Source organism: Trichomycterus rosablanca, chromosome 23, assembly GCF_030014385.1.
Source record: "Trichomycterus rosablanca isolate fTriRos1 chromosome 23, fTriRos1.hap1, whole genome shotgun sequence".
Classification (NCBI taxonomy): domain Eukaryota; kingdom Metazoa; phylum Chordata; class Actinopteri; order Siluriformes; family Trichomycteridae; genus Trichomycterus; species Trichomycterus rosablanca.
In genome coordinates this window covers 7,548,227-7,563,567 of record NC_086010.1, presented here as the reverse complement: position 1 = coordinate 7,563,567, position 15,341 = coordinate 7,548,227, and the positions used below count along the sequence as shown (strand labels likewise).

Here is a 15,341-nt window from a genome sequence, read left to right as displayed (position 1 = left end):
TATGCAAACTGTAACTTCCTGCTCCCAATTGCCACTGTATTCTTAATAAACGAAAGCTGGTGGGTTTGCACATTTTTGTTTAATAATGAACTGTCTTTATAGAACATGAGCACGTTTTTTATTTATTTATTTATTTATGTCGTCAGTACTGAAGCTTTTCTCATCTGTATTCAGATAGGGTTACTAAATGTGTCTCGGCACTCAGTGCTAGAGTTTCATCATTTCTTCCCCAAATCGATCCACAGCGGCATAACAACCGAAATGACATTTTAATCATTAAAAACAAAACAAAACTGCAAGTAAATGAATGACTTTCAGTTAGACAGAGGCTCTCAAGCTGGTAAGAGACTCCTTTTTAAGGGCTTAACATTTTCGTGACCCAACCACAACTGCACTTCCTACCACATTCATTACTGTAAATAAGTGCATATTTTACTAAGTGTTAGCTGAGGGATTTTCTTCTAAAGAACCACTGCAGTCAGAAAGTAAATTGGGTCTGTAAAACACAGATATCCAAATAATTCATTATATTTAACCTTTTTTTGATTGTTATTGTTGCTTTGTGCATCTCAACCTTGCAGATTAGTGACACATCTGTGGCTTTGCTGTGTATATAGTTTACAGCTGTGTGTTCCAATAAAATGCATTTGTTGTGTGCAAGTGTGTTAGACGGCTGCACTGCCTGAACACTCATATTTTTATATTTCATATCAGTAGCTAATAAATATGTCCATTAATATCCAATTACCAATATAAAATCCTGTTTAATTAGTGCTGTCTGTTAAATCGATTATACCGGGTGTGGATAAACATATCTTACATTTTAAAAAGTTCTGATTTGAGACTCACCCCCACCTTCAGATAATCAAAGTATGCTTTTTACATAAGCACTTGAACAATCAGATTGCTTTAAAAAGCTGACTGTAATCAGATTGCGTGCCAGCTCAATAGGTTTGTCTGTTGACAGATAGCTATGTGGATTAGCTGGTAAGCTTTGCCTTTTTTTAGACACTTTATAACAACCCGTTTGTTGATCCAGACCCGTACCGTACACATACACACATCTAATTGATCACATTTAAAGGCTGACAGATAATCGTGAAGCTTAGAGCGTCCCATCAACATATAAGTTACATCACTAAGCTTTATATCAGTAAGTCACAATACTTCATTGATTAATAAACAGTGTAACATTATCACCACGTTATCCTAGTCATGGTCCATCCCTGTGCCTTATATTGACAGCATTTAGAATGAAATAGTTAAAACAACATTCCAAAAAACTTACACACAGATACACAATTGCAGAGTTTAGCATGCAGCCAGACTGCATATCGATGCAAACTGCCAGTTTGTGATTTTAATACAGTCGGTCGGCTCGGTGGGTAGCACTGTCGCCTCACAGCAAGAAGGTCCTGGGTTTGATTCCCATCCCTTCCTGTGTGGAGTTTGCATATTCTCCCCGTGTCTAAATGGGTTTCCTGCTGGAGTCCAAAAACATGCAAGTGAGGTGAATTGGAGATACATAATTGTCCATGACTGTTTGACATTAAAGACTGAACTGATTAATCTTTTATAACAAGTAACTGCCTGTCCTGTTATGAATGTAACCAAAGTGTGTAAAACATGACGTTAAAATAAATTTAAAAAATGCCCAACAGTTCTGCTATTCATCATTTAAGTAATAGAAACACATTAAAAGGTTTTTCAGTCTCAATGCGGTGCCCAGGCGGGGCGGTCCGGGTCCTTTCTGTGTGGAGTTTGCATGTTCTCCCCGTGTCCGTGTGGGTTTTCTTCCGGTTGCTCCGGTTTCCTCCCACAGTCCAGAGACATGCAAGTGAGGTGAATTGGAGACACTAAATTGTCCATGACTGTGTTGGATATAACCTTGTGAACTGATGAAGGTTGTAATGAGTAACTACAGTTCCTGTCATGGATGTATCCAAAGTGTAAAACATGACGTTAAAATCCTAATAAACAAACAAACAAACAATGCGGTGTTGAAACAAAGCTGGATCATGCACACTAGAGGCGAGAAAGAATGTGTTTCAGATCGGGGTTATTACTCTGTACAGGCTTTAGCTTGCTCTTGGTGCTCTTGGTTGGAATTGAGCGGCAACTGTTGAAAATGAATTGAAATGGCATTCTTAACTGGCAGCATGAATCAAACGGTGGCTTCTCTGTCAATTATCAATGTCAATTAATCACTGACATCCTTACATCTTATAAAATATTTGTCAGCGGCTTTTGAAGAAGGTACTCTGTTGGGGCTACAAATGTACCACAGATGTTTGGCTGGGAACAAAATATGTGGTTAAAGAGAGGTTTAAAACAGCTAGGGTACACAGTCTGTCCAATAACACAGAGATCGCTCTGCTGTAATTCAGTTCTGTGAATAGCTTGCTGGCTGTTTGTCAGTGTCATGCCACTGCTGGAAGTTCAGACTACTTTTATTAAGCAGTAACTTTTTCATCAGACGACAGTTTTTTCTTTCCTTTTTTTTACTGTAGAAGAGACTGTGCTTTTATATTAGAAGAAAGCCACATTGTGTGTTGGTCCGTGTCTAGGCTTTTAGCCAGCAGTTATTAGGTTATATGAATACACAGTACGGGCCAAGTGTGATCAGGCTGAGCTCCGGTTATGTAATTAGCTGCTGGAATAATTGGCTTTGTTTTCACAAGTTTAATGTAAAAATATTTATAGCAGGAGCTTTCTTTAGACTAGATATTCAGAATGTATTTTTTTCTTTTGACTGCTTTCATATTCGGCACAGTTTTATGCCAGATGCCCTTCCTGATGACCCAACCCTTCCTTCTTATTTTATCCAGGCTTGGGACCAGTACTGAAAACACACTGACAAGTGGCTAGGCTGTTGGGTTATACACCCATCAGACATAGTCAATCATGTCTGTGTAAACGCCCAACCGGCCGACAGCACCTGAGATTTTGAAACCCAGATCACAGCAGTAGTTTGCTAGCATGATTTACCACTGCACCACCTGAGCGCCAGTCAGATATACAAGATACATGACACAAAATTCAGTATATATATTTTTTATCAGCGCATAGGCTCTCATTTTGCCACCTCGTGTCTGTCAAGGCAGCTTGCATATCAAAAATGTCTTGTTGTTTCACTTCCTGTATTTGATTTGAATCAGGGGACTAATTATGTTCTCATCGAGGTTAAACCACACAGGTTTTGCTTTGAAGCAGATGCAAATTTGAACTAGTTATTTTGGTACATCGCTGTGTTCTTATCTGCCAACTGAGGGCGGCATGGTGGCTTAGTGGGTAGCACTGTCACGTCACAGCAAGAAGGTCCTGGGTTTGATTCCCAGGTGGAGCGGTCTGGGTCCTTTCTGTGTGCATATTCTTCCAGTGTCTGCGTGGGTTTCCTCCGGGAGCTCCGGTTTCCTCCCACAGTCCAAAGACGTGCAGGTGAGGTGATTTGAAGATACAAAAATGTCCATGACTGTGTTTGACATTAAAGACTTGAACTGACAAATCTTGTGTAACCAGTAACTACCTGTCCTGTCATGAATGTTACCAAAGTGTGTAAAAATGTGATGTTAAAATCCTAATAAATAAATTAAATCTACATGTTGGGACTTTGGGTTGGTACCTGATTGGCACTTGTGTTGTGCACAAGTCATTAAGCTTCTGATATTTCACAGCATGTTTGATCGTTGGCAGTCAGTGATCCACATTAATCAGTCATGTAGTGTGCACTACTGAACAACTAGTTGTCAGTTAACCGGTTGGTTAATCAGTATAGTCCCAGGTGCTAGCAAACAGCACAGCATTGAACTGCTCTGAACACACACTACTACAAAACTCAGCTCAGCCCACACGTTTGTATTCCATCATGTCGTCTCATACAGTCTAAACATTTGGGGATGATGAATTGTTTCCATTGGATTAAACTGCAGAGGTGTGACTGCTCATCATCGTTGATCGTGATCAGCGCGTTTGGCAGTGTGCTCTGTGAAAATAACCTCACTTTGTCCATATCCGCCTAGAAATCAAGTCTTTTAAAGGAATCTAGCATGGGTGCAGCAGGAAAAGGCATCAATTGTCTCTTAATCTGGCCTTTTTCAGCAAAAGACTAGCTTTTGGACACATCCCAGGAAAACTGCCAGGTCCGTGAGCGCTGCCATGTAAACCGCCATGGCAACTGGAATCGGAAAGAACTGCTGGAGTAGTATTGTAGAAATACTTGGGTTTGTTCAAATGCTGCTTTGTTCTCCAGACTTCTGACTAGTTGGTTAAGCGTACTGATGATTTTTTGTTTTTTAATGATGTTTCAGCACCTTGTTATACAGCAGAAACAAACAAAACCCCTTTTAAATTCCTCTGACTGAAGAGCAAACTTTTATTTACATGGCTTGTAATCAACTTGATGTTCTTGCTGGGGTGATAGATATTAGGGATGCACCGATCCAACTTTTTCAGTTCCGATACCGATCCGATACATATACTTTGCATATCGGTCGATACCCGATACCGATCCGATACCATTGTTGAATTAATAAACCGTATACTTTATCATGTGGGAAAGACTTAAGGCATCAGGATTGACTTAAACATTACTAAGTTTGCAAAACAAAATATAATTAACACAGATATAAATGTACTGAACTGCTACTTATTTGTCAATAAAATAATAAACAATTGTGCAGGACCTTGGCACAGCATTCAAATTCAAAATAAAAAAGGCAAACTTCTTAAAATATTAAAAAATAAATTAAATGTATCAGCTGAAACTGAAGTAGTTACACAAACAGTAATCAATCTTATTTTTTAAATATGTAGTGTAAACGCTATATGTATATATGTAGTTCACGCTATCGGTTGGAAATCTTTCACGTCTTTGCAGTGCGTCCACCACAGTTAACTGTTTTGTCGTTTTGTCTCCTGCTTCTTTTTGTTTGTTCGACTGTAACGTTAGGAACTCGGTGTGCTCTTTAGCATGGTACTTTTGGAGGTGCCTAATTAAATTTGTTGTATTGTATTTTGCAGCGCTACCACCACCCCTTGCAACATTTGTTCTGCAGATATTGCATGTTGCCATCGAACTCGTTGGCATAGCAAGCGTGAAATACCTCCATGCAGCTGACTCTTTGGCTCGCTCCATGTTGTTGTTCCTGTTTGTGTTCTACGCCATACGTCAGCAGCACGTCCTGTATGGGCTTAGCACGCGTCGCAAACGAATTAAAGTGAACGTATCGGCCTAATTATCCGATACTCGATCTATCTCATTTTGGTAATATCGGCAATATCGGTGCATCCCTAATAGATATATACTATATACTTTTTTATATTTACGAGGGATCTTCAAAAAGATTCCACACTTTTATATTTTGGTTGAAAACGGTAAGGGCGGGAGGAGTAGTAATTGGTCGTGTCTGAGAGACCGAGAGAGAGCTTATAGTCCAGATTTAGCACCATCTGATTTCCACCCTTTTGGACCACTCAAAGAAGCTGTAAGAGGAAGAGGATTTTCATGTGATGATCATGTGAAAGCAGCGGTGCATAAGTGGCTACGTGCTTAACCATAAAAATTTTTTGCTGATGGCATTAAAAAGTTGGTACAACGCTGAGGAAAATGCATGTAGAAAAGTGAAATTCTTAATAAATAGAGTTAAAAGAAAAAGTGCGGAAACTTTTTGAAGAACCTCGTACATTATTTTACAGAAAGCTTTTTGCTCAGTATCACTTACAAAGGTTTTGTTTCTCTTTGCAGTTGAAGAGTCTGAAAGCGATATTTACATGCGATTTATGAAGTCCCACAAGTGCTACGACATTGTTCCCACTAGTTCCAAGCTGGTGGTGTTTGACACTACGCTACAGGCAAGTGCTCTTTCACTCCACATTGTTTCTCTTTGTTTTGGATATGATATCACATATGAAACATGTTAGTCATGACCTACATGGCTTTTCTCTCTTGAAGCCTGTTAATGAAAAACCTTCTGTTTATTTTTGCATCCAGCAAATGTGTTCACAGAAGATTAAACCTAAAACTGTTACAAAGTTCACCTTGGTCCAAGTAAGGAGTGAGAATGCACAATGGGGATCCGGAAAACTTACATTCCTTGTTTTTTTTTCATCATATTTCATTTGCAAGTTTTATCCGTGGACGGCACGCTGGCTAAGTGGGTAGCACTGTCGCCTCACAGCAAGAAGGTCCTGCGTTCGATCCCCAGGTGGGGCGGTCCGGGTCCTTTCTGTGCAGAGTTTGCATGTTCTCTCCGTGTCTGCGTGGGTTTCCTCCGGGAGCTCCGGTTTCCTCCCACAGTCCAAAAACATGCAGTCAGGTTAATTGGAGACACTGAATTGCCGAATGGGTGTGTCTATGTGTATGTGTGTGTGTGTGTGTGTATGTGTGTCTGCCCTGCGATGGACTGGCGCCCCGTCCAGGGTGTTAATGTGGGCCTTGCGCCCATTGAAAAGCTGGGATAGGCTCCAGCAACCCCCGCAACCCTGACTGGATAAGCGGTTAAGAGAGTGAGTGAGTGAGTGAGTGAATTTTATCTGCCACTTCATGTTGGTCAGGGTTGCAGTAGGTCAGGTTTCTGTAGCCTAGTGGGTAGAGCTTTGGGCTGATCTATTGCTGGGTATTGGTCATCCCACACCCATATAATTATGTCTGTATGTAGATGTCCGAACGGCACCACTGGGTCTTCACCCCTGGGACACAGCATAATTTACCGCTGCACCATTCTTATTTCCATCTGGGCTAAAATTTTGGGCTATTTCCTATCATACCATCATATATTTTTGTCTCCTTTACTGCCTAAAACCCCTACTCTTACCGACTGTACCCAACACACACACACCCTCCGACAGGTGTATAGTAGCCAACCTCTTCTTTTCACCTGCCCGAATGAGGAGTCCTATTACCCTGTTCACCCTCACTCAGCCAATCGTGTCTATGTAGGTGCCCTGCCAGCCGATTCAAACACAAGAGCTTGAAATCTCAGCAATGGTAGGCGTGTTGGCCTGCTGTATCACACACGTCTCAGCTGTAATTTCTTTACTGTGAAATGAGCCACTGGCAGATATTTTTAGGCAAACAAATGCCTTAAACAAAGCAGCACATTTCTGATACTTTTCCAGCACGTCAGTTAGGAACACATCACTCCCACATTCAAACATCTACACCGGCTTCCTGTTAGCTTTTGAATACAATATAAACACGTCCTCTGGTTTTCAGGCTTTGCATAGCCTGGTCTGGTTCACACCTGTATTTCCTGTCTGCTCCAGCCACTCACCTGCGCACTTGCTTTGCCACTCTGACAGTCATTTGCCGCCTGTTCTTTCATTTATCTGGGCTTAGAACCAACACTAGGGCGCACTGATATGTGTTCCCACTGTGACTAGGTTCACGTAACGCCATGTGCCTTCTGTGTTTGTGAGCCCAGCCTGGGATTCAGCCCCCTGGGCGTGGCTCTTACCATTACACCACGCAAGCTCACTGTCTATACCTGAACTTATGACATTCAAATCATGGGCATTAATATAGAGTTGGTCCAACTTTGCTCAAGATTAAAAATAAAGGATGGACATGTAATGTAGGGTATAAAGTCTGGGCCTTTTAATAAGGGGACTGTTTCCAGATGTTTCTTCTGTTGACCTGGCTATAGCCAGCAGCTGGAGCAGCATTAATTGAGAGTTGTTTGGCATTCACAGCTACCGACTTTCCATCAGGATCTCAGTGAAGTTTGGTTGGAATTTGCAGACAGCGAACACAACCAGTGCTGATTGGTTTGAGCCGAAGAAACATTGTGATTATGTGACTCATTGCAGCGGTATGCTAGTTGGCAGCAGTGGCAGAGAACAAGATCACCCCTCCTTTCTAGGAGTTTTCATTTATCTAAAAAAAAAAAAAAAAAAAAGAGTCCCGGAGGCTTATCCCATTCTATCACCCACCACGGCTCGATTAAACTTTAATAGTCTCAGATTGTGAAGGCGCAGCAACCAAGGAGACGAGAGAAGATCTGGTGATTTATTTAAGAGATCTGGAGACTCCAAGATTAATGCTTTGTTTGCTGTTGTTCTTCGTTGAGGTTCACCGAGGGGCTAAACTACTGACGAAAGACTGACCGTATTTATTGACCCTGAAGTTTGTTCTATAACAGTTTGGTTTAATGGAGGGGGAAGTTGTGTGCTCTTCTGTTCCTGAAAAGCATACACGACCAGTCGACCAAAAGGGGATCTTTATTGGAGATCATAATTTAAATTTATCGTTTAAATGTATTACCAACAGCTGACACTTCACACACACACACACACACACACACACACACACACACACACACACACACATAAAGGGCCATGAACGTCGATGCTGTGCTGGAATTAGAATCAGCAGAAGTTCGATACCCTTAGTGTGACTGCATCAGTTCAATACAGATTTATTTTATACATGTTTATTTTATTTTCATTATCCAGTGACACGAGGCCTCAGTGGGTAGCACTATCACCTCACAGGAAAAAGGTCCCGGGTTTGATTCTCGGGTGGAGCAGTCTGGGTCTTTTCTGTGTGGAGTTTGCATGTTTTCTCCCACAGTTAATCCCCTTAATCTTGGTCAGGGTCGTGGCAGATTGTGGCGGATCTAGGCTTTGAATCTCAGCCGGTCAGGTGTCTTCACAAACATAATTTGCTATGTCTTGGGAGGTTCACTTGCCTGTGCGCTCCCAGTTCCAGTCCCAAGCTTGGAAGAAAGGGCTTCTGGCATAAGAGAGTCGAAAGCTCTCACTGTCTCTCATTTCACTATACTGCGAAAGATGCCGCCTCTGATGCAGGACTCATTGTGACTAGACACTCCCCCCCCCCCTGTTTGTTTCTCTTTTTTCCTTAGGTAAAGAAGGCCTTTTTTGCCTTGGTGGCTAATGGAGTTCGAGCAGCTCCGCTATGGGAGACGAAGGAACAGAGTTTTGTAGGTAAGTGCTGAAATACTTTTTTAACAGATATTACTGGGGTGGGCAATTAAAGCCACAATCTTTGGATGATACAAAACAGTTTACAGGGCAATACAGTGATTATTTTGGGGTTGAAGTAGTGAATGCTGCAAAAGGATGGGGGCTGTGTTTTAAAAATTGTTTACTGTTAGGTTAAAATAGTGATGCATTGTCGCAATTCAAATGAAACAGATATGAAACTTGAATGTACTGTAGACATTTTTCATGCATTCTGGTTGTTTTTCTCCTGGTGTGATGTCCTGTATTACCCGATTGCATTACACTTACCCTTTCGTGATGCTGACCTCCACTCCTGACTTGAGGAGAGCCGTGACAAACCTGCACGAGGCGAGTTCATATGTGGATCAGCTTAACACACAGAGACACACCCTTTATTCCTTGTCTCTGTGCAGACGCCATCAATCAGCCAGCAGAGGTCATAATTGCAGCAACTATGAGGAATCCCCTCAGGCACTCTTCCCTGAACAACAGACAGTCGTTGTTCATGTAGGCGAGCTGAGATTCGAAATGACGAGTTTGAGATGTCAGCTCTGGTGTGCTAGCGTGTCCTACCACTGCACTACCTGAGCATCCCCTGTATATATTTAGGGGTTGGTACTGCCTTGGTACAGTTTTACGATGCCCTTCGTGGTGTAATCCTCTTATTTTTATCTAAGCTTGGGACCAGCACTGAAAGCTGAGAAGTTCAATTGATAAGTGATTTGGTTAGGAATCCATTTCTTTGTCTTTGTTGCCATCCAAGGTACTCTCAAAAGTCTTTAAAAAGGCATTAATATTCCTCCTGTTCTGTTTTTTTTTACTGTACAGCAGTCACATCCATAAAGAACCAAAGAGAAAACCATAGTTTGTACAGTTCTTATCTTTTTGCTACAAAATGAGCTGGTGTTCAACATTTAACCTATTCCCACTTCAGACAATGTTCTATTTTAGGCTACTTGTTATGGTTTGCAGAGTCTAATCAGAAATAGCTGGCATTCCCCAAGTGTGCCCATGCGTGTTCTCGAGTTGAGATTCTTTACCCAGATACAGTATAACAGTAAACCTTTGGTACATGTTATAAACCAAATGGAAAGTGCTTAGGGCTTAATTCCAAACAGCTTTTCTAAGAAGATTGTTTCATATAAGCCTGAAAAATGCACCTTCTAAGAAGGTGCCTAACCAAAAATGTTTGATAAAATACATCCATAGAATATATAATGTTACTCCAGCAAAATGCTTTTTTAATGCCATGCTTTTGCAGATATTGCCCATTGTCTTGTACTTGGCAACCAAACATTATTATTAGACAGTTAATCCTTAACCAACAAGCATGTAGCATCCCATCATAATACAAAAAAAAACATTACTGAGTTTCATATTAATAAAAACATAAAAAAAAAACTCTTTAAAATATGAACTCAGAATGATGAACTAGTCGCTAATCAAACAATAGGGATGCTGTGCGGCACGGAGGCTCAGTGGGTAGCACTGTCGCCTCACAGCAAGAAGGTCCTGGGTTCGATTCCCAGGTGGAGCAGTCTAGGTCCTTTCTGTGTGGAGTTTGCATGTTTTCCCCGTGTCTGGGTGGGTTTCCTCCGGGAGCTCCGGTTTCTTCCCACAGTCCAAAGACGTACAAGTGAGGTGAATTGGAGATACAAAATTGTCCATGTCCTGTCATGAATGTAACCAAAGTGTGTAAAACATGATGATAAAAAATGACTTAATAAATAAACAATAGGGATGCTGCCAGTGTAATTAAACCCACCACCACCACTTTATCGCCACTTTTGGGCCCCTGAGCAAGGTCATTAACCCTTAATTGTTTGGATTGTCACAATTGTAAGTTGCTTTGGATAAAAGCTAAATCCGTTAAAAGAAATCTTAAATATGCATGTCTATAATACAAACATGACTCCATAGTGACGTTTGTTATTTTAATCCACAACATTTTTAGTGTTCATGATTTAAGTAATGCACATTTTTTTTCATTCGGATTAGAACTGCAGTGCACTTTTAGCACAACTTGCATGTGTGCATTGGGCGTGGATGCGGCTGGGTCTCAGACGAACGCTGCCTATTTCTCTCGGTCCCCCCTAGAGAGCTGTAACTCCGCTATCAAGCATCCATTGTTGGGATAGACTTTAAATTGCTTTTCTAACAAACAACATCAACAAAACCATTACAGATTTGTCTATTACGGGTTGGTCATTAACAGATCGCCCATTTTTTCAAGCTGCTTTTAAATTCTGGTGAAAAAGCAAATAACAAGACCCTCCACATCTCAGTTAGTCTATAAGTCTGAAAGTCTTGTGTAGTGCCTGGAAAAGCAGCACATAAATAACTGAAGTTGGTGAATTTACTGCCTCTCTGCCCCGTACCAGCCCTGTGCAATCAACCACCCAGCCAACCCTCGCCCACTCAGGAATATGACTAGCTGTATAAAAAAAATCAGGATCTGTTGGCAGCAAAGTACTGAACATAATAACATGCATCATTAAACCTGAAGTGTCAAGGTTCATGTAGGTTTAGGCTGAGGCTATGTAGATGCACACGGCCGCTATGCAAGCAGCATTGTTACATACTTGGCTGCATACCTTTTGAGCGTCTGGAGGATTAAAAGCTTGATCTGGTGCACAGAAATTCAGGTTTGAAACATCCAAGCCATCAGTAAAATGTTTGGCTGTGTCCCAAGTTTTGAATTACCCCACTATGTATGTCAGTAAGAAAGGTGATGTTGAAGTTGAGTACTGAAGTTTGCTGAAGTTAATAAACCACCAGTTACTGAGAACTATAGCATTGTGTTTCCTTGAGGAAGTGATCGCGTCAGACCAGACGACCACCTTCCATTGCTCAGATGCAAAGTCCCAGTGTCTGCACACCCACTGTAGATGCTTTCGAACTTTGACAAGTTTGACTGACCTGTGACTCTGCTGCACCATACACAAATGTGTTCGATGCATTGTGTGTTGTGACACATTCGTCTCGTCACCGTTTTCAAATAGTCTGCCTTTTAAGCCGCAGTTTAACACAGGATATAAAAACTGATGACAGAAATGGGTTCACATTGTGACAAATATGCAAGTTGGAAGGTGCTTAGCCATTATGCTACAGCACTGCAAGGACTGTGATTGACTCAGCAGTGACTCAGCGATTCAAACACTCCTGGGTTTACTGACTCTCTATTAACGCTCTAATACAGTGAGAGAAGAGGCACACATTAGAAACAGGACAACAAAGAGGCCTTGAGCCAGGTTTACACTGAGATTTCATTACTTGTCACTATACTATATGGCCAAAAATATTTGGACACCTGACCATAAGCTTGGTGGACGTTCCATTTAAAAAAAACAAATGGTATTAAAATAGTGACCGTTAAAATATGTGTTTCAGCTAGAACAACAGCCGTTCTTTGTCTGTGGGGATTTGTGCACATTCAGTCAAAAGAGCATTTGTATGGCTGGGCATTGATGTTGGTCTAGGGAGGCTGACACACATGAATTAAATAAAAAATGAAGTAAACTTTTGTCCATATAGGGCACATGTGTCAAACTCAAGGCCCGTGGGCCAAATCCGGCCCGCCATGTCATTTTATGTGGCCCGCGAGAGCTTAAAAGATGTATGATTGTCTTAAAATACACTGTAAAATCATACATAAACTTTATCTCTTACAATGCATGCCGATTTTTGGACCCGCAAAGTGACCGCATCCCGCCACTTGTTTTCCAACAAGTGATGCTGAGAAATATTTACAAATAATCCCAAAATGTACAAGAAGAGAAAACTGAAGCAGAAGGAAGGGAATTTAATGAAAGATGGGAAAGTGAAAACAAGTTTGTGCTTTAGGAAGAGAATCCGGTACGTTTCTTGTGTTATGAGGCCGTGTCTGTGTAAAGGAGTACAATATAAATGTAGATATACGTTATAAATATACAGTAGCCTCCAAGAAAAACAACAAATTGTCCAAGACTTAAAAGGCAGACTGCAATCACAGCAGGATACGTTACAATCGGCCCTTTGAGGGCCACCATAATACAGATGTGGCCCTCGGTGAAAATTAGTTTGACACCCCTGATATAGGGTCTGTTCGAAAACTTAGTGAGCTGCCTTGCTGCCTACTGCCTACCTAGGCAGCTGCCTAATTAGAGAGGATTCTAATAAGACATCAAACGTATAAGGCAGGTTATTCAGACACACTAATTAGACAGCAGTTACGGCAATAACATCACCACAGCTTTTGCTTGCTAAGCTAACACTGTTAGCCTCAGGCCATTTAAACCAATATGCTAAAATGGCACAACCCGCTATCATTCCAGCTAACGACTCCCTCTGTGTACAGAAAACAGTTAAACTGTCACTGACAAGCCCAGATTTGCAAATAAATTACACCTGTACGCTTTGTTGTGCCACACTGAATGCTGGGATTGCCTTTACTGCTAAGGAAGCATCAGTGCTCCCTCGTTATTCAGTCAGTTTATCGCTTTGAAATAAGGCACTGAGTAGGCAGCATTTTAAGGCATCTAAGAATTCGAACAGCCTTCTCGGGAGCGCGCATACGATGACGTAATATGCATCTATTTAGAGAGCTCACTAGGATATCGGACAGACCCAGAGTCACCATATTAGGCAGGTGGTCCCAATGTTTTGGCTCATCGTTGTACATTTGATGGTTTGTTTGGTGCACTTTACAGCCAGCTGTTCTAGAGTCTAAACTGTTGTCAGTTAACACAGTGCAGTATCATTGCTGATGTTCTGCTCTGTCGTGCATGTTTAACACGTCAGCTGTGCCATTTTTGTGGCTTCCGTCAGCAGCTTCCCCTAGCACACACTCATACAGTACTCATCGCTTACAAGCTTCTGCTTTGCTGGGTTCATCCTTCAAAGAAATACTGAATATTTAATGAGATCAACATCAGAGGCCACACTCCACTGCGTTCTCCTGCAGCATGCTGTTAATAACGCTAACGTTTCCATATGTCTGGTGCATTTGTGTGGCTCCTTTCTGACAGTGTTTGTTTCTGTGTCTTCACAGGAATGCTAACAATCACAGACTTCATCAATATACTTCACAGATACTACAAGTCACCCATGGTATGTGAATCCATTCTCTGCAATTTATTCATTTAGATCCCCAGCTCCCCATTCTCCTGTTTTTTCTTAATCTACGTATTTGGCAGCCACATTTTATGCTGTCTTCACATAATACATGACAAAACTGCTTTGTGTTGGCTGGACCAGTTTCACCAGGAAATACCGGGCACAAATCTGGAATACCCTGGACTGGGCGGCAATGAATTGCAGGTGTGATGGGACACCGGATCTTAGCATTGGTTGGCTAGCGTAACAGACCTCTGCACCACCCAAGGTCCAGCATGTTGTTCATCAAAAGTAAAAGAACTTGTGGAAAGCAGAACCCACTAGAAGCATTCAGACTTTCAACCTGTGTTGTCTGGTACAGATCAAACGAAGGATTATTGTGGCTCAAATTGCAGATCAGTTTTTATCATTGGTGACCAGGGGGTGGATGTGTCACAACACACAGTGCTAACTTTATCCTAAGCAAAAAAGCGGCAAAACTGCGAGCCTGCGTTGTGGTAAAACGTCATCAAAGTGCGAATATGAGACGAATCTGCATTTGTGTGGAATAACTGTCAAATCCATTCTGAAAGCGTCCACTAACATCAATGTTTAGCTGGATTTTCCTCATTGTTTCACTTTTAAACTTGTGTTATAGCTCGAGTGCTGAGAAATTTTGAGAATTAGCTTTTCAGAGAGAGTCTAAAACTCTTATCGTTAAATAAGCTTAACGTGGTTTAATGTATTAAAAGAATGACACAGTAACATTAGACTTCTAATTATTAGTCATGTTAAGCGTTGTTTGTATTTCCCGAGTTGCTTTAACTACATCGTATCGAACAGTTGGTCTTATTCGAGGTGCTTTGAAAAGGTCAGCGGCAAACTGGGTCAAAGTTCAGTCAGGTGAACTTTGAGTGCTGTGGCAAGTGCAACAAATCACGAGCCCAACGTGGAAACACTCCATAGCAGACAACGGCACAGCCAATGTGAATGGGCCCTAACTTTTATCTACCACCGAAAGCACCTTCAGTGGGCACATTGGACTTTGGAGCAATAGAGGAAAGTCCAGTGAATCCTGTTTTATATGTGCGTGTCGTTTACCTGGAGACCAACGTACTGTAGGACCATATAGGACCAACGTAGCAACGTACAGGAGCTGCACTACCTGCTGGGAACATTTTGGTACCAGATACCACAGGACTCCTTGGGACATCCTGTGCAGCCCATGCCTCACTGGTCTGAACTGATTTGACAGCATATTACGTGGGTGGTTATAGTTAGGGATGTCCCGATCACGTTTTTTTGTT

General features: G+C 41.6%; 1 protein-coding gene across 3 annotated transcripts in view; it reads left to right on the top strand.

The window, feature by feature from the left end:
- The window catches only part of prkag2a (protein kinase, AMP-activated, gamma 2 non-catalytic subunit a), a 65,212-nt gene that overhangs the window by 39,637 nt on the left and 10,234 nt on the right, over window positions 1-15,341 (top strand). For all 3 annotated transcript variants that reach the window (XR_010007438.1, XM_062985996.1, XM_062985997.1), the window contains 3 exons: window positions 5,744-5,850; window positions 8,862-8,943; window positions 13,991-14,049. Coding sequence is in view for 2 of the 3 variants with exons in the window: in XM_062985996.1 (XP_062842066.1) it covers window positions 5,744-5,850; window positions 8,862-8,943; window positions 13,991-14,049 (248 nt within the window). In the remaining variant the exon portion in view is untranslated. The remainder of the gene's footprint in view (window positions 1-5,743; window positions 5,851-8,861; window positions 8,944-13,990; window positions 14,050-15,341) is intronic.